The 16969-nt window shown below is 55.6% G+C and overlaps 7 protein-coding genes across 7 annotated transcripts; 4 read left to right on the top strand and 3 right to left on the bottom strand.

Moving 5' to 3' along the window:
• Positions 1-105: 105 nt before the first annotated feature.
• On the top strand, positions 106-1967 carry PG997_007131 (uncharacterized protein; the record flags this gene model as incomplete). Its single annotated transcript, XM_066811446.1, has 2 exons — positions 106-159; positions 384-1967. 2 exons carry the CDS (start codon positions 106-108, stop codon positions 1965-1967), a joined length of 1638 nt encoding a protein of 545 aa, XP_066670369.1.
• A 2805-nt stretch (positions 1968-4772) lies between these two features.
• PG997_007130 (uncharacterized protein) lies at positions 4773-6409 on the top strand (the record flags this gene model as incomplete). The annotated part of the gene is made up of 5 exons (XM_066811445.1): positions 4773-5012; positions 5066-5433; positions 5485-5837; positions 5886-5932; positions 6107-6409. The coding sequence occupies 5 exons, from the start codon at positions 4773-4775 to the stop codon at positions 6407-6409; spliced, it is 1311 nt and encodes a 436-aa protein (XP_066670368.1).
• A 1456-nt stretch (positions 6410-7865) lies between these two features.
• PG997_007129 (uncharacterized protein) lies at positions 7866-9239 on the bottom strand (the record flags this gene model as incomplete). The annotated part of the gene is made up of 3 exons (XM_066811444.1): positions 7866-8074; positions 8214-8834; positions 9002-9239. The coding sequence occupies 3 exons, from the start codon at positions 9237-9239 to the stop codon at positions 7866-7868; spliced, it is 1068 nt and encodes a 355-aa protein (XP_066670367.1).
• A 468-nt stretch (positions 9240-9707) lies between these two features.
• Positions 9708-10889, top strand: PG997_007128 (uncharacterized protein; the record flags this gene model as incomplete). The annotated part of the gene is made up of 1 exon (XM_066811443.1): positions 9708-10889. The coding sequence occupies one exon, from the start codon at positions 9708-9710 to the stop codon at positions 10887-10889; it is 1182 nt and encodes a 393-aa protein (XP_066670366.1).
• Positions 10890-11317: 428 nt separating this feature from the next.
• On the bottom strand, positions 11318-13411 carry PG997_007127 (uncharacterized protein; the record flags this gene model as incomplete). The annotated part of the gene is made up of 1 exon (XM_066811442.1): positions 11318-13411. The coding sequence occupies one exon, from the start codon at positions 13409-13411 to the stop codon at positions 11318-11320; it is 2094 nt and encodes a 697-aa protein (XP_066670365.1).
• Positions 13412-13931: 520 nt separating this feature from the next.
• Positions 13932-14765, top strand: PG997_007126 (uncharacterized protein; the record flags this gene model as incomplete). The annotated part of the gene is made up of 2 exons (XM_066811441.1): positions 13932-14090; positions 14235-14765. 2 exons carry the CDS (start codon positions 13932-13934, stop codon positions 14763-14765), a joined length of 690 nt encoding a protein of 229 aa, XP_066670364.1.
• A 448-nt stretch (positions 14766-15213) lies between these two features.
• On the bottom strand, positions 15214-16596 carry PG997_007125 (uncharacterized protein; the record flags this gene model as incomplete). Its single annotated transcript, XM_066811440.1, has 1 exon — positions 15214-16596. The coding sequence occupies one exon, from the start codon at positions 16594-16596 to the stop codon at positions 15214-15216; it is 1383 nt and encodes a 460-aa protein (XP_066670363.1).
• Positions 16597-16969: the final 373 nt, after the last annotated feature.

Raw genomic sequence — 16969 nt, 5'->3', positions numbered from 1 at the left:
CTTGCCTTGTGCTCGACTTGCATTTCCGGTCTTATCGATTTCCTCGAATTCCTCGTCATTCCTTGTTGCTTGCTCGGCCCGCCACAGCGCATATCACATCCCACCATGCCCGTAGAGACGGTAACGATTATTAACAATTCGGGGAAGATCATTACGAACGTGAGTTTGGCCCTGCACCCCTTCAGCACTCCCTGTCTGCATTCTGCACATCTCACTGCATTTGCACTGCACTCGCGGTACACAACTGCACGGCACCTCTGCTTTCCCGTGCACTGCCCCGCATTACTCCCCAGTCTCACCTTTACTTTGTCACACAACCACCAAGCAGCCGCGTTCTGCCTCAAATGCCTTACCTTTAGCCCATACTTACTCCAATGCAATAGGGCAAGCACCTATTCGGCCTATTCAAAGAGGCCAAGGCGTCCTACCAGGAGAAGAAGGCCGCCATCAAGGTCGAACGGGCCATCAAGCGCAGCAACACCATTGACGTAGCCCACACGCCCGAGTACTACGACGACGTCGAATACCTCAGCCAGGGCGGCCGCCGCATCTCCTACGACGATGGCGCCTCCGTCGCCTCCTCGCGCCGGAGCCACCGGTCCAGCCACTCGCGCGCCCCGACCATGCTGACCGAGTCGAACCTCAAGACGCTGAGCGAGGTGTCGTCCGTCACGCCCTCCCGAGCCCCGACCGCCCGAACCGCCGGCACGCGGTCGCAGTACAACCACGAGTTGGCCCTGAGCAAACCGGGCCTTTCGCGGACGAAAACCCTGCCGATGGAGGTCATCGAGAGCCGCAGCCTCTACGACAGCCAGCCGACGATGCAGCCGCTGACCCGCCGCTCCACCGTCGACCCGGCCGCCGTCGCCAAGGAAGAGAAGAAGATCGACATGAACATGGCGTACGGCAGCATCCCGCCCGACCTGGCGGACCGCGTCGATTTGGATCCGGCCTACAAGGCGGCCCAGAAGGAGCGCAAGGCGCAGGACCTCGCCCACAAGATCGAGGGTCTCCTGACCGAGGCCCACTGCATGCACCACACGGCCAACCACATGATCACCCATCTCCAATCAAACCCCGAGGCCGCCGCCGCCGTCGCGCTGACCTTGGCGGAGCTGAGCGCGCTGCTGGGCAAGATGTCGCCCGGGTTCCTCGCCGCCATCAAGGCCGGCAGCCCCGCCGTCTTCGCGCTGCTGGCGAGCCCGCAGTTCCTCATCGCCGCGGGCGTCACTGTGGGCATGACGGTCGTCATGTTCGGCGGCTGGAAGATCGTGAAGCGCATCGCGGACGCCCACCAAGAAATCTCGGGCGCCGGTGCGCCTCAAAAAGTGCCCATGGCGTTCGAGGCGTACCCTGCCTCCGCGGCGGGATCGCAACGGACGGTGCGACAGGAGCAGTACCCACCGACGGAGCGCAGTGCGTCTGTGTTTGACGAGGCGCTCGTGCTGGAGGAGGAGCTGAGCAGCATCGAGACGTGGAGGCGGGGCATCTCGCAGGTCGGCGCCGACGACGAGAGCAGCGTCGATCTGGAGCTCATCACGCCCGAGGCCATGCACAGCCAGTACGGCGGCGACGATGCGCGGACTGTTCGCAGCGTGCGGACGAACAAGACGTCCAAGACGCACAAGACCTCCAAGACCGACCGGACAGAACGGACCGAGAAGACGCACAAGTCCCGCCGCAGCAGCGAGGCACCCCGCGGGGACGAGTACCACAAGAGCAGCAGCCGGACGGTCCGCGATGGCGATTCTGTCGCGGGCAGCGAGCGCAGCCACCGCAGCAGCCACAGCCACCGCAGCTCGCAGTCCAAACGGACGGTCCGGACGATCGAGGACGGCAGCCGGGACCGCGAGCCTACCTTTGAGGATCTGGTGAGCAGGCCCAAGAAGGACAACATGCTCAAGAACCTGTTCAAGAAGAAGAGGGAGAAGGACGAGCGGAGCCGCATGGAGTCGGTCATGGCTTGATTTTGGGGTTGTTTCTGGATATCATCATTTTTGCTTTTCTTCTTCTTCTGTTACAATATCTCTGGGACTCACGTCTTCCATCATCATCGTCATGTATGGGGAGTCGGTCATTTGCTTTTTGGGGCGTTTGGGAGGGTCAGGCAGGCGGGTTTTTCTTTTCTGGCATTCGTTTGGATATCACATCATCATGATCATCGCATATTGCTCTTCACGAGGAACGATGGAATGAGAAAAACAGGAGAACGAGACAAAGACAGAAGTGGGAAGAAAGACAAGTGGTCTCTCTCTTCCCACCACGAATAGATAGATACACAATTATGGAACATTATCATCATCCTGTATATGTTTGGTGCCTGACTTATTCTGCTCTATTACAAGTGAATGCAGCTTACTACTGTTCCAGTCAGGCCTGAACCAGCAACGAAAACCTGTTGGGTGGAAGCTGTGCGGTGGTGCGAGAAGGGCTAGCTGCAGCTGTTTTGGTGGAACTGGACGCGACGACGTGCATGCTGTTGCCATGGTTTTGTGTGTCATACGAGCTGGTTGGTTGCATGGAAGGGAAACAAGTCGAGACGGGCAGTCAGTCGAGTTCGTTCAAGAGCGCATGGCATGCATGAAGCCAGGAAGGTCATCGTTCTGCATCTTGGTTTCAATTCTGTTTGTCCGTCTAATGCCCGCGCCGGGGGAGGGCGTCTGCTGTCGATCGCGGACATGTCCTACGAGCTTGCAGGGTGAGCAGGCGCCCGGTGGTGTCCCGGGCGCTGGGTTGGAGAGAAAGAGGGCCTTCCAAGATGGCTGGAAAGCCTAGAACTGTCCATGGACGCCGAAGCGCTCCATCGCTGTGGGCCTCCAGTGCTCGTAACAGACGACGGCATTTGCGCTCTTTTCTCCAAAGTCGTCAAGTATCCACCCCGTCGATCCATTCGTGGAGATAAGTCCTTGGCCCGGAGATGGGAGATGGAGAGCGAGACGCCCAGCTGAGGCAGCCTGCGCAGAGATATACGAGATTTTAATTGAACTGACTCGAACGGCGGAATCAATCAATAGATGCAGTCGAGGATGAGGCTCATATTCCGAGTCGCACAGCACACACTCTCGCTTGATCTGATCGGCATGACAGACTGCGGCGCCGTTGGGAACCAGGAACAGGACCTATTTTCAGACGCCAACCCGTCCGTCACATACGCCAGTCTTCAATCCGAAACAGGGATTGCGAGACAACCATCCCGACTGTGAGCCAGCAGCTCGCTTGAGCTTTCAGGCAGACAAGAAGTAACAGCGTGCAATTGACAGATGGTCTCTCGCGATTCGTCTTGCCTGCATCGACTGTATGTATACCTGAGTGCCTTATTTAATAACGTGTCTGCGAATGAGGTCGACGGAGCAGTCTTGGAGCCCCCTCGCATATGCAGCATCGACCTAAAGGAGGTACAGTCAGATCATATTCAGCTTCAGTGATCCCTCTGAGTCTGCACCGAATGTACAGTACAGTCAGTACCTGACACGACATTTTGTCACCTGTAATTTCAAACTCAGGCGGCGTTTGACCTGTGAAGCAACCCAGCCGCCCGGGGGCCAGCACCAACAGGCCGCCTGAAGCTACCGAAGCACCTGGAACCCGAGAGCATCCCCGCTAATTTTAGGGCGCCCCCTGCTAGCATCGATCCGGTCAAGCCAACACTCGGTGGAAGCTGACCACGACGAGAGTCTGTCAGCAAGTAGACTTCCCGAACCGCCCATCCCAATTTTTGAATGCAGACTCAGGCACCAGATCTTTCTGACGATTGGATCTATCAGGCTTTCTGACGACAATTGGGATCTATTAGGTTTCTTGCTCGTAACATGGTAATGAATAGACGATACCAAGACTCCACTGCTGCTTCAGATTGACAGACCCAAGATGACAGAGCATGAAGCCGTTCTAGACTTGGCCCGCCAGTATTTCTTCTCTTCAAGCTGCCCCCAAGCTGCCCCCAAGCCACCGCCCAACCTACTTTAGACCGTCCATCCAATATGCCGGCCCCTGAGGCCTGCCAAGGATGACGGCGGGAGGCAAGTACACGTCTGCCCGCCGCTCCCCCATTCGTCCGCTTGGGGCCCCGACCTGATCGCTGCCAGCTCATTGGTGATTCCTCGGAGCACCGCCCGTTTCAACCTGGGCATACCCCTGGCAAACCGCAACCCAATCCGGCATGGCACGCTGGAAAGAACTGCGAGCAAAACCCCTGAGCCCCTGCCCGAAAAGAAAAGGAATCAATGAATGGAAGCATGAGGCTTGCAGGGCATCAAACGTTAGTCGCCGCTGGGACAGGAACGAGGAGAGCTGTCCGGCTAGGGGTTGGGGGTGACAAGCAAGCGGAAGCTGTTCTGTAGGAAGAAAATAAGAACCGATAGCAAGCTACAAGAAGTTCTCTTGAAGTTATTACCACCTTTCCTACTACTTCTACCCACTCTCTATCGTGTCTTTCTAGTCCCTCCTTTCGTTTCGGCCGGTCCAAATTAGAAACATTGACACTTTTAACGGAAGTAGCCGCGACCTTGTCAAGTCACCCAGCAAAACCCACCACGAACCCGGATTGGCACGACTTGCTAATTACATAACACCACGGCACCGCCCACCTTTTCGAACCAAGAAATCGACCGAGAGAGACAGAGAGATCGAACCGTTCCACGAATAGACTGGTCGAAGCTTTTCCCAGAGTCACATACAGCGCTACCCACAAAACCTGTTACGAGCGTGGGACCCATCCGCCCACCCAGCGTTTCTATTCTAGAAGCGACAGAACGACTAAAATACCGGAAATCATGGCTGGAGAAGACGGCGGAGGCGGTCCAGCTCCTGCTCCTGCTGGGCCTGGCGCTGGTGCCCACAGCGGTGACCACGTCCCGGCTCCCATCGTCACCAACGGCGAGGCCATGGACATTAGAAGACAAACATCACATCAGTCCAGCAATGGTCAAGAAGAGTTCCCTCTATCACCACGCGTCCATACACCGAATCCCTTTAGCCGCAAGAACACCAGCATGGACATCGACGACTACTTTGTGAGTTACGGGAATCCTTCATGAGAAACCTCGGGCCTTTCTAACACACCCAGTCCGGTCCCCGCGACCTCCAGAAGCACTCGAAATGGCCGCTCTTCCTGCAGATGCACGGCTCCATCCTGCCCAAGATGGTCGTCCCGCTGCTCTGGGTCGGGACCTGGTCGACCATCATCACCTGGCTGTCGCTGACCGAGACGATCCCCAACGTGAACCTGAGCATCAGCTCGATCCTGCTGACCGTCACCGGTTTCGTCGTCGGTCTCGGCCTTAGCTTCCGCAACTCGACCGCCTACGAGCGCTACGCCGAGGGCCGCCGCTACTGGAGCCAGCTGACTCTGACCTGCCAGTCCCTCGCGCGCGTCTACTGGGTCAACACTAAGGAGCGCGAGCAGTGCAGCAAGGAGGATCTGCTGGCCAAGATGTAGGTTCTCGTTCTTGACTCATTCCAGGATACGTCCACTAACACACCCAGCACCGCCCTCAACCTCCTGACCGCCTTCGCCGTCGCCCTCAAGCACAAGCTCCGCTTCGAGCCCTACACCTACTACGAGGACATGGAGGACCTCGTGGCCCACCTCGAGACGTACGCCCGCAGCGCCACCCAGGACGACGACGTCTTCAAGCCCAAGAAGCCCAACGTCTTCAAGGTCGTCGGCGAGCACCTCGGCATCTCCTTCGCCGCCTCCAACCCGCGCAAGATCATCAAGAAGGCCCAGAGCCCGCTGGGCAACCTGCCCCTCGAGATCTTAACGTATCTGGCGGCTTACACCGACGACATCATCGGCAACGGGCAGCTGCCCATTCCCATGACCCAGACCATGGCCTGTAAGTGCTTACATCCTCGCCCTCAAAGTTCCAAGACTAACAACCCAGACAACGGCATGCAAGCCCTCAACGACGTCATGACCGGCACCGAGCGCGTCCTGACGACCCCCCCTGCCGCTGGCCTACACCATCTCCATCTCCCCAAATCACCTGGGCCTACGTGATGCTCCTCCCCTTCCAGCTGCTCAAAGACCTAAAATGGGTCACCATCCCCCGCCGCCGTCTGCGCCTCCTACATCATCCTTGGTCTGCTCTTCATCGGCCGCGAGATCGAGAACCCCTTCGGCAACGACGTCAACGATCTGCCGCTCGAGCTCTACTGCCAGCAGATCGTCCAGGACCTCGAGACGGTGTCGGCGCGCCCGCGCCCGCGACAGACGGAATGGGTGCAGAGCTCGCGCAACAAGCTCATGTTCCCGCACAGCGAGTCCTCCTACCGCGTCTGGGCCGGCCGGTCCGAGGCGGCGATCCGGCAGGCCCTCCGCAGCCGGCCGCATGCGCAGTACGAGAAGGAGACGGTCAACAGCACCGCCACCACGGTCAAGACCGAGGACGGCGCCGACCGTGTGTAGGGTGGAGGAACGTATCACCACTTCGTCTCTCGCTGCGGCACGGCTTACATCCGCCGTTCTGGCCAGTCCGGCCAAAGCGACTCGGGATGCATGCGACTTCAGCATTCCCCGACACATCTTTTCTTCTTCTTCCATTTGAGCGATAGCGTTTCGGTACTTACACACATCGTCGAGCATCTGTTTTTAATCCGGGCGGCCTGGGGTGGCCATCTTCCATTCCAGTCTTTTTCTGTTGTAGTTATTCGGTTGGGTAAAAAGGAAAGGAATCAAAAGGGACATATATCTGTAGCAAAATTTGAAAGGTTCGGAAGGCATTTGGGAGGGGCGAAAACACTGTAGATTGGAATCGGTTATGGCTCTGTCGCTGTACATACATCAATACACAGAAGCGCAGTACAACATATCAAGACTGAAATTGGCTTGCGGCCGAGGCTCTTGCTGGAATGATGTCGTGAAAGAAGAGGACCCTTGTCGTGGGGAACATCGTAGGTGCATCAGCTAAACAGCCCACTGTTGACAGGAACCGGTTGGAAAAGAAAAGATAAATGTCTCTGCTAGAGTAATAGATGCGGGACCCAAGGTTACTGGCCGCAACACTGTCGTCGCAGCCATTGAGCATTCGACGCTACGAGCCCGACAAAAATGCAAAAGAGAGGAATCTGATTGAATCAGATGCATCAGGAATTGAGCCCGATGCGGGGGTCGAACCCGCAGCCTTGAGATTAAGAGTCTCACGCTCTACCGATTGAGCTAACCAGGCAAGCGTCGAATGCGAAATTCGTAGGATTCGATGTTGAAGCTGAGGCGGCTTATTGGGCTATAACAAGAGTGTTAGTGGTGAGCGGTGGAGTTTGGTGGTTTGGTGGGCGGGCATTTGGCTTTGTGCCAAACCGCTGGTGGGGGGCACTGTTTGGACTCTGAACACTGCAAATTCAGGGGAAAATCCCATCGGTTTTCAATCCATGTGAAGACAGACCTGATGCGAAAGATTCAATTGATTGATGAGCACGGGTCTGTTTGGACAGTGTCTAAATTTTCCCAATGCGTTCGATATCGATTGACCTTTCTGGCGCTCTGGCCTTTCTTACTATTTCGATGCCGCCATCGTCGTTCACATTTACACCGTGTGAGCTGATCCGGCGTTGAACAAATGTGCAATCACAAGTCTGTTGTAGAAAGCAAGAGGTAGTTATCAAGTATTATTTATGTATCTAGAACCTTCGCCCATCCAGTGCCGCTGCAAGTCGTCCCCCGTTACATGAGTTCCCTGGATCTGCCGCTGTGACTTTCGCATTCGTATCCATTGCGATTCTTGTCTCGATCCATGTCACCGACGCATCCAAGGCGATCCCAGGACCTCAAAAGGGCCGCGGTTCTATCTCATATTTGGACTTGGACGCATCACATCCATATAACCATTGGGATTTGTAGCCACAGAACCGAGCTTCGCACCGCCCTACTCGTCGCGCTGGAGGTGCTCTTGCCATTGATCCAGCAAACCGTCCACTTCAGCGGTCATGGCAGACCGGGCATCCTGAACTGCCTTGAGACGAGTGGGCACATCATCCACGAAAGGTGCCTCGACGGATCCATGGCGGATAAAACTGTCGATTCGTCCCGTATGACCCATACCCTGCTCCGGCTCGTTGAAGATCTTGCGACGCGCTACGTCCACGGCATTCTAATATATCAGATCCCGGACAACACGGAGACGGTCCTCTCGACCTAGGGCCTCGTTCACCCTGTTTTCGCCGATCTCGACAAAGTCTTGTAAGAAACTGGGCTCGCTCCAGCCCATCCTTACCCGCGACGACGGTTTGTCTGGCAATTCCCTCAGCCAAGCGGTCGATTTTGTGCTGCTGGGCCTCAAAAGCCATTCTTATCTCCTCCTCTGTCATATAGGCTCCGGTCTCCTCGCGGCGTTGGATGGTGTCCTGGGTGGCGGTGATGCGATCGGTCAAGTCGTTCCATGCGTGCACATGACGCTCACTCGCAAGGCTTCGAAGGTGGGAGACCAGGTGGGTGTAGTTTCCCTCAATAACGTTAACCCACCAGTCCTCGAGCCAGTCGATCGGGTAACTGGCGCGCCACAGGACGCTCTCGTTGTTGACATCCACGCCAGGCGCTAATCCAAATGTGACAATGGTACGTTGATTTCCGCCGAATGAGCACGACAGGGAGAACTCGGGTCCCAGAATAGAGGCAGCCTCCGTGATTGTCTTCTTGATATTCTCTTTGTCGCCCAGGTAGAGGTGAAAGCGGCGGGTCTCGGGCAACGGAAAAGCGAGGGGTTCGCAGCCATCGATGGCCTCAATAGGGCGGGTGCGGACCTTCTTGGCGATTTTATCGCGGACATGAACTGGGAAGACTCGGTCGACGAGCAGACCGTGATTCTCTCGCTCGAGAGGTTGAAGGGGACCATGGACTGGAGGTACCACCCTCGGACATAGTGCCCGGAGAAAGGGGTGCCATACATCTCTGGCACCTCGCCCAAGAAGAGACAAGGCGTCTCGTGTTTGACTGGAGGAAGTGAAATGGTTAGTTTCCTGGGCTTTCAAGAGGAGGGTTGGCATGTGTCGACAGTTTGCTTACCTGACTCCCAGACAGCTCTGGCCAAGGCCCAATGGAACATGTCGGAGCTGACCATAGGATGGCATCCGGCTCCGTAATAGGCCTGGATGACGGCGGCCTCCATGTCTGTGAAGAGCTCCTCAAGCAACTTGACGCGGTCCTCGCCATCTTCGTGCATGAGGACGCTGTCCCGAACTGCGTCATACCACTTATGGGCACGAACCGAGATGTCATCGGTCACTCTGTCAGCATACGCCATTTTGAATCGCACGCTTGAGTTGCTCGATTCAGGAGTCAGCTGTAGTGTGAGACAGGTTGCAGGCGTGGGAGGAATCGAGAATTGACGAAGTTTCTGTGTAGGTGCCGCACACACAGCCGGCCGTTTGATGAGTTGGACTAAAGCCCGAGAAGTGCGCGTTTATCTTTTATCAGTGTGTTGAGGCATACTTTTTTGGATGGCTTAGGCATTGAGTACACGGAACAGTGGCAGAATTGAATAGATGCTTGTGGCTTCTGGATTCACGTAAAGCCTATAACAAAATCACAGTACAAGTGCCAATGTACTTGCGTACCACCGACTGTGTTCAATCCAGATTGTATTCAATGTAAGCCTTTGTAACATATTTAAACCTATCTATGATTAATTTTACGCAAGTGGCATTCCTTCGCACCACACTGATTGCTGCAAGCTGCTGACATTTCCTTCCTTGCAGCATCTCTCAATCGCATGAACGTGTCTGGGCGCACATTGCGACAGCGTGCCCCAAACCGCCGACTGCAAGCCCAAGCTGCTGCTGCCGCGGCGCAACCTCAAGGGAACCTCGACCCTGTTCCTGTCCACGACTTCGACAGCAGCGAGGATAGCGATGCAGATACCATCGCCGAATTCCCACCAAACCAAACACCTCCTCTCATGCTGGAAGGGGCATTTATTGCTCATCTCGCCAACCTCAGAGGAGACATCCGACGTGTAGCCCTCCAGCATATCAAGCACATGGGGCAGGAGTACCAACACGCACGAGAGCGGCTTGAGCAGATGCCCGCCTCCATAGAGACCGATGTTCTTTTATACATCCCCAAGAAGCCCGAAGGATGGACCGACGAGGAAGAGGCAGCACTGCTGCAAGACTGGGCTGAAAGCCCCGAGCGACAATCTTTGGCCGTCGAAGTCAAGGAAGCCGATCCCACGTGGGTGATGTGGAAGGCCTGGCTCCGGTTTTTCCACACAGCTCCATCGTGCTTCATTTCGGCGCAGAATGGTCTGCAGTACCACCAGAAGACGGAGGGTGGCAGGCCAGATCCTAACTGGAGCGAAGAATTATCCGCCTGTCTGCGTCAGCTTCCCTTTCACGGCATCTTCAGAGGCTGCGTCGAGCTCCTACATCTGGCGCTGCTCTGGGTGCCCATTTGTCGACAGGACTATCGTGGTCCCATCCGCTGGCGTAACCCTACGTCAGATATCCTGCTCACCAACCTGGCGAGAAAGATGCGCCAGCACGACGGCTCCAAAACCGTCAAGGACCTCCACTCGGAAGTCCGAGCGCCGTACGGACCCCGGGGCCCCGCCTCCTTTATGTCCGACCTCCTCCAAGGGATCGAAAAGCGCGTTTTTGCGGCCCGGCCCGCTGATGCTGAGCCGCCGGCACCCCCTAAGGCCATGCCGGTTTTCGATTTGTCGGTTGCGGATCTTCGGGTGGTAGAGAAGGCTGCGAACGCCGTCACGACGCTCGGCTTCCCCGCGTTCTACCCCATGGCCGCCTCCTGGTGTGTGGTCGCGAACACGGTCAACAGTAACGACTTCCCGAACACGAACGAGGAGCTGCAGCGTGTTCGTACCGCAGCTGCTCTCAGCGTTCAGCGATACGAGGCTTGTCCCCAGCCCGATGATCTTGAACAGGACCATGTGTAGGCGGCCTGTGAAGGGAATTCGCCGTTGGTGCAGTTACCTGCATCCTGGGTGCAATCTGGTGTGAACAGCTAATCGCAACAATAGCTGTAAGAATTCTCTCTGGTAGCTCGTCATATACGAATAGATTATTTTACCATTAACAGCTGCCCAGTAGCATGTACGCTTGACTGCCGTTGTATTAGCTAACATTACGCACTTTTGAAGATAGGCTATGGAATATATATCGCCAGTACAGGTAGGAACTTATTGTCAAGGTACTTCCTAGTTATATATAGGATCACTAATGCTCCCTATATAATAGCCCATCAGACTTAAGCACTGTGGCATGATTAGGCGTTGCTGGGATTATCATTGCCATCAGTGTCAGCCGATATGTGCTCCAGCCCCACTCAACCATTGATGCTAACTGAACCAGATTTGATGTGCATTCAGCGGCTGGCGTGATACTTGGAGGCAATAGCCATAGAGAAAGGCAGTCCGAATCTGTCCGCGGCGGCTTTGACGACCCGTTGGGGAATGACTGTTGCATTCTTGACGATCAGATCCTCTCCTACGCCACAAATCTTGGTGTATATAGCATAGAGACCGTGCTGGAATTCGTCACGTTGTAAGAGAGCCGCCGAGTCCAGAAACTCGGAGCTCCCTAGCTGCACTTGTCGGGAAGTGCTTGCCTCATGCCAAGTACTCTGTTGACTGTTGAAAACCACTACTTCATCGACCCAAGCCGAAAGAAGAGCGTCCTCCAGTATCTCAATCTCCTCAGCCGTAAGAGTTGTGTCCCATAGCTCTGAAAGACCATTGTGGCAACCTAAGCCATCTTCAAGCTTTAGGACGAGATTGGAAACCTGGTAGGCGTACCAGACATTGAAGATGACATCGCCTCTTCTTACAACGTCAATCCGCAAGTGGTTCACGCTTCCTTCCGATTTGGCCTTCTGGAAGACCCCAAGAGATGCCCAAAGCCCACACAGATGAGCTTGGCCCATTCCAACCCCGGCAAACTCGGCCTGCAGCTGCTGGAGAGGCTGCTGTGCATGGGAATCCGCCTTTCCAGACAGGCGGGGCCCGACCGACATGATGGCGGCAAGGCGAACAGCGACGCGGATAAGATTCCTCGACCATCCGGACTCCTTGCCTTCGTATGTAGTCGTTAGAAGGTGAAGCACGTGGAAATCCAGTGCCTTGTGTCGAGGCTGATGCCACAGGTCGAGTAACCTGGTGCCAAAGTCGGACAGCCGGTAGACCCCTGGGACAGGCCGGCCGTTTTGAGCAACGCTCTTTATGCAACCGAACAGTTCCAGCTTTTGGCATATGTCGCGAAGCATGCCGAAGTCGTGTGGGGCGCGGGTAGGCATCTTACTGAAGGCCATGCCTGGCCAGTGGGCAAGGTACTCAAGCACCGTTCCGTATCGATTGCCCAGAAAGGCAGACCCGAGTACATCAATGCCGGGGGCCATGGGGGCATCTAAGAAAGCCCTAGGTCTGTAACACATGACGTCGTCGGGAACGCTGGACTTGTGAGCCCACGAACGCTCCCGATTGTATTCCAACTCTGTGATATCACGAACTTGTGTGACCGGCTGTGCCACATCTTTCCGAAACACGAGGACCTCGACTTTGCAAGACGAAACCACATGAGTCAGGCCATTGACGGGAAATGAGCACGGAAAGTCTGTGCCAACAGACACGTGTATGTTCCTGAGGCTGATGAGCTGGTCAACGGCTGGGCAATAGTCGCTACGAATCCATCGTATGCGTCCTTTCTCCTTATCGGCCACGGCAAGGTGATGGTCCCAATCAGGACTGTGATGGATTAGCAGACGACGGCTGCCACTCTGTTGGCTGTATAATCTCTTGACGTGCTCAACTTCATCGTCCTCGAGAACCTCCATGCCCATGTTGACTGCAACCTTCGGGACCTGTATCAGATTCGGCGGGCGACCAACTGCCCGATTCAAGGCTTCGAGAGCTCGGGGCGACGTGTATGAGCTGAGCACCACCAAGCCATTCCCCTTGTCGGCGGATTTTGAGGCGCAAGCGGCCCACTCCGAGGCAAGCCCTAGTAGAACCTCGCCCGCGGTGGTCGGGGCGATCTCAAGGTCGAGCACCAAGAGCACGCTGCTGCCATCTTTGCTTCGGGTGTAGATCTCGTGGAAGTGCGCAATGCCCTTGTCGAAGTCGGCGATGAATACTTTGCCGGGGGCGATTGCGCGGGAGAAGCAGGTCTGGGCTTTGGTTCCGGGCTTGGACTCTGGGGAGAAGACGTAATTGCAGAGAACCTTCACTTCGATCTCGCTCGGTAGCAGGTAGAAGATGGTCGTATTCGCGAAGGCGTTGTCCTGCTGCATCACATCGCTGATGTGGGCGAGGAGGGTGGTACTCTTGCCCGAAGCATGCTGGGCGGCGATGAAGGCAGCCGAGACGTTGGTGGACGGGAGGTATCGGACGAACTCATCAATCTCTTGTTGGCGCTGGCGCCAGGCGAAGCGTAACTCGGTCGCGGAATTATTCTTGGTAGCCATGATTATGGGGTGTGATTTCGAATCAGGACTTGAGAAAAAAAGAAAAGTGGCGAGGACTTGACGCAGCAGAAGAATGATCTTAAATAAGTTGGGGAGACTCAGGGTGCATTGAATTGATGTTGCTAGTATGGCGTCTCATGCATTCACAGGCCAAGAGGAAACGATAAGAAATAACTTATTTGAGTCGATATGTCACACTTACTGAGGTATCGAATTGTTTAGCCTCTGTAACTGTACATTCCCAACCCAGGTTGGAAGAAAATCTCTGGCACTGTAATCTTGAGCTCCCACAACGTACTTCTCACGCACTTCCCACAGCTGCTACACCATCGCAGAAAGCGAGTGGTCGGTCCCGCTCCGCTCCTAACGACAACTAGCCAGGCATCAACTTGCATCTACACGATTTCCGACTTCCGACTTTTGGTTCAATAAGCATCCGAACCGTACCGCTGACACAAACGCCAAGTTTACTGCCGACAGCACCACGCGAAGAACGAACACGCAAGGACTGCCGCGCAAGATGGATGCCTCCCACGGCCATCCTGAGCTTTTCCCGGGTGAAGACTACGATACGTACGAGCTCAATTCAACATTGGCGAGGCGCAATGCCATCTCAAATGCCCGCGATCAGGATCATCAGGTCATTGTTATTCATATCGACAAGAATGCCGTTGCTATGGTATCTCGAGATATCGACCAGCTTCCTAAGCTGCCTGCGCCCCTCCCGACAGATTCGGTCATGTAGGCACACGATACCGATGGGCAGCCCAGAGAAGCCGGAAGTCGACCCCGGAAGAAGCAGAAGACAACACACCACCGACAGTGTGGTTGGTGCAAGAAGGATGGCCATGAGGTCAAAGAATGTGCCGGCCCGCCCGCCGAGGACGGGTTTATCCACGCCTATTCCATCCACAACAGCGACACCCACACCTTGAGCAGCTGTCGCATAGCCCAGGCTTGGGATCTGGTCAGCAAGCACAGCCACCTTGTTGCACAGCGACGCCAGCTTCCGCCTATGCTGTACAGGGAGTCGTGGGAGAAGATTGCTTGGGACTTCCTTGCAACGCAGAATGCTTCTTCCGGCAAGGTCGGCCTGCCATTTACTGCGGAGTTCTCCAAGCAAATCGCACAGGAGAAATTTGAGGCTTACGACTACAACAGTCCCTCGACCACACCACTCGGACCCGAAGAGCGCACGATGAGCACTGCCAACTTCCTCGAATGGTACAGGTTCATCAGATTCGGGTCGGGCGATGCGGCTAGCGAGGGAACGCATACGGCTGATCTAGCTCTCGATAACGATGATCTCGCCGACCCCAACTGGCCCGTGTTTGACACCAGTTTCATCATATGAGCCAGCAACTTGCTTCAACGCCTGGCGTGTCATAGACTCCGATAACATATGACAAGGGGTTCGCTGCCTAGGTCCAAGTTATGTCCGCCACTCATGTCAGATTCATCGTATTGTCGAGCCCCCATGGACTGCAAGCACCGCCTTTCTTTGGGTCTCTTCTTGTTTGCATTTGGCGGTTCTCGATCTGCGGAGGAACAACAGCAATGTAGTGGTTACAGAATGAATAAACCGGTCTTCATTTAGGATATTTACTGGATGTGATCAAGCAAAGTCCATGGTATTAATGTAATCGTATATAAGCTTTTCGAGTCAGTTTCTATCTTGCTCTAGTCAAGTGCCGGATCACACCAAATCACGAATGCATGTCACAGCAGGGAGGGAGGGTACACTATGAGTTTCGGGTGCATCCAGCAAGGTTCTTGTCCATTAATCTATCTAAAGTCGGTATCTAAAAGTCGGCGAAGATCTCGTCTGTCAGGGCGCTGATCTCTCTCTGGCGAGCCTTTTCCCGCTCGAGGGCGTCCTTGGCCTCGTCGAGCTCCGCTTCCTTTCCTGCCAGCGCTGTCTCGGCCTCCGAGACGGCGGCGCAGAAATCGTGGCGGGCGTCTTCGGCCTCCTGCTCTTTGAGATCCAGGTCGGCGTCGGTGACGGAGAAGATCTCCGCGTCGATCTTCTTGAGCCGGCCCCATTCGCTTTTGTCGCAAGACTGACGAATGTTGTCGAGGAACCAGTCTCGCCGGTTGACCTCGCGGTGGGTTCTCTCGAAGACGGAATCCTCGGGAGGATTCTCGTTCCTTTTGCCACCCGGCTCGTGGACGTTGAGTCCCGCCATGGAAACCAGGGAGTTGCCTACGATGGTCGCTAGGACCTCGCCCTGGTTGATCTGGCCCACTTCCCAAGCCTTGGTGAAGGGTACGAAGACCTCTTGCGGCTCGAGGCCCATGAACTTGATGCAGGACATGAGCAGCACGTACAAGTGAGCGTCGCTGTGAAAACGCGTCACGTTGGGACGGTAGTCCTGCTTGCGCGTCTGCAGGTCGTTGCTGCTGCCGACGAGGAGCGGAGACTGGATCTGCGGCTCGTTGGGGTCGGCGCCGTGCATCAGCCGCCGCTGAAACATGGCAATGAGGGCATGGATGCCCGTGGTCATGTTTCTACCGCTACCTGAGAAACGAGGACGATGCACACGATGCGACACGTCCTCTTCCGTCTCTCTGCCATCGCCTTGCTTAATCTCGGATTGCATTTCTGAGGAAGGAGCGACTCGACCCGCGGGCGGGCATTGATTGTCAATCTCCATGGCCCACGTGAGGTCGTGGTTCTGCTGTTGGTTCAGCTCACCGTAAAAATCATCCTCCCTGGCTGCCCAAGCAGCGCAGCCGGCAAGGTAGGTTTGGAGGACATTGATCAAAGCGTGAGTCTCTGTGGCAGTGAGGAACTTGCCGGCTCGACCATGGACGGCGATACCGACCACGTAGGCTCCGGGGCCTTGCTCGCTATGTACATCCGACCAGACGCTGGACTGCTGGTCATGGAACTCGTACGCCACAGTACCCATGCACACTGAACGTAGCACCCGGGGATGGACGGTGTGCAGCAGATGGAAGGTGGATGAAGTCGACAGCTCGTCTTCATGGAGCATTGCGTCGACTTCCCTGTCGACGAGGATCAGGGACTGCCTGTCGCGCATGTCGCGCGCCATTCTCTTGATCACGTCCCACGCGTCCTCGTACGACCGCTCGGGGTCGTCGACAATCTCGGCCAGCTGGATTGCGAGGCTGGGGAGAGCGGGCACAGTGCCTGATCTGATTGCTGGAATCGGATCGCCCATCTTTGCTTCTTCTTGGATGCTTTCGTGCTAATGCAGGCAGAAATTGTGGCCAGAGGAAGATTGATTTGTTCAAAGCCTGATGTGAAATCAGATAGAACGCGTGGCAAAACAGTAGGTGGGGGAGGAACTCGGATTGGAACAGGACCCAGAACCTCAGGCTTTCACGTATGTTTCACATCACTACAAGTAGACAAGTACTGGGACTGGTGTGGGGACCAAGATGGGTTCATTTGGTATTGCACCTGTTGCAGGGCAAGTCTTGAGCTACAGATGGGAAGGCAGCTTTTCTCCACCCCGTGCAATGAGACTCTCCATATCGTGTTGGTGGTCTATTGGAGGTTGGATATTGTATGACCTTTGGCCCAGTGCTGCC

Source organism: Apiospora hydei, assembly GCF_038363865.1.
Source record: "Apiospora hydei strain CBS 114990 chromosome Unknown utg000005l_segment0_segment0, whole genome shotgun sequence".
NCBI classification, from domain to species: domain Eukaryota; kingdom Fungi; phylum Ascomycota; class Sordariomycetes; order Amphisphaeriales; family Apiosporaceae; genus Apiospora; species Apiospora hydei.
Note: the sequence above shows the minus strand (reverse complement) of the source record. Positions and strands in the feature narration are given on the sequence as shown.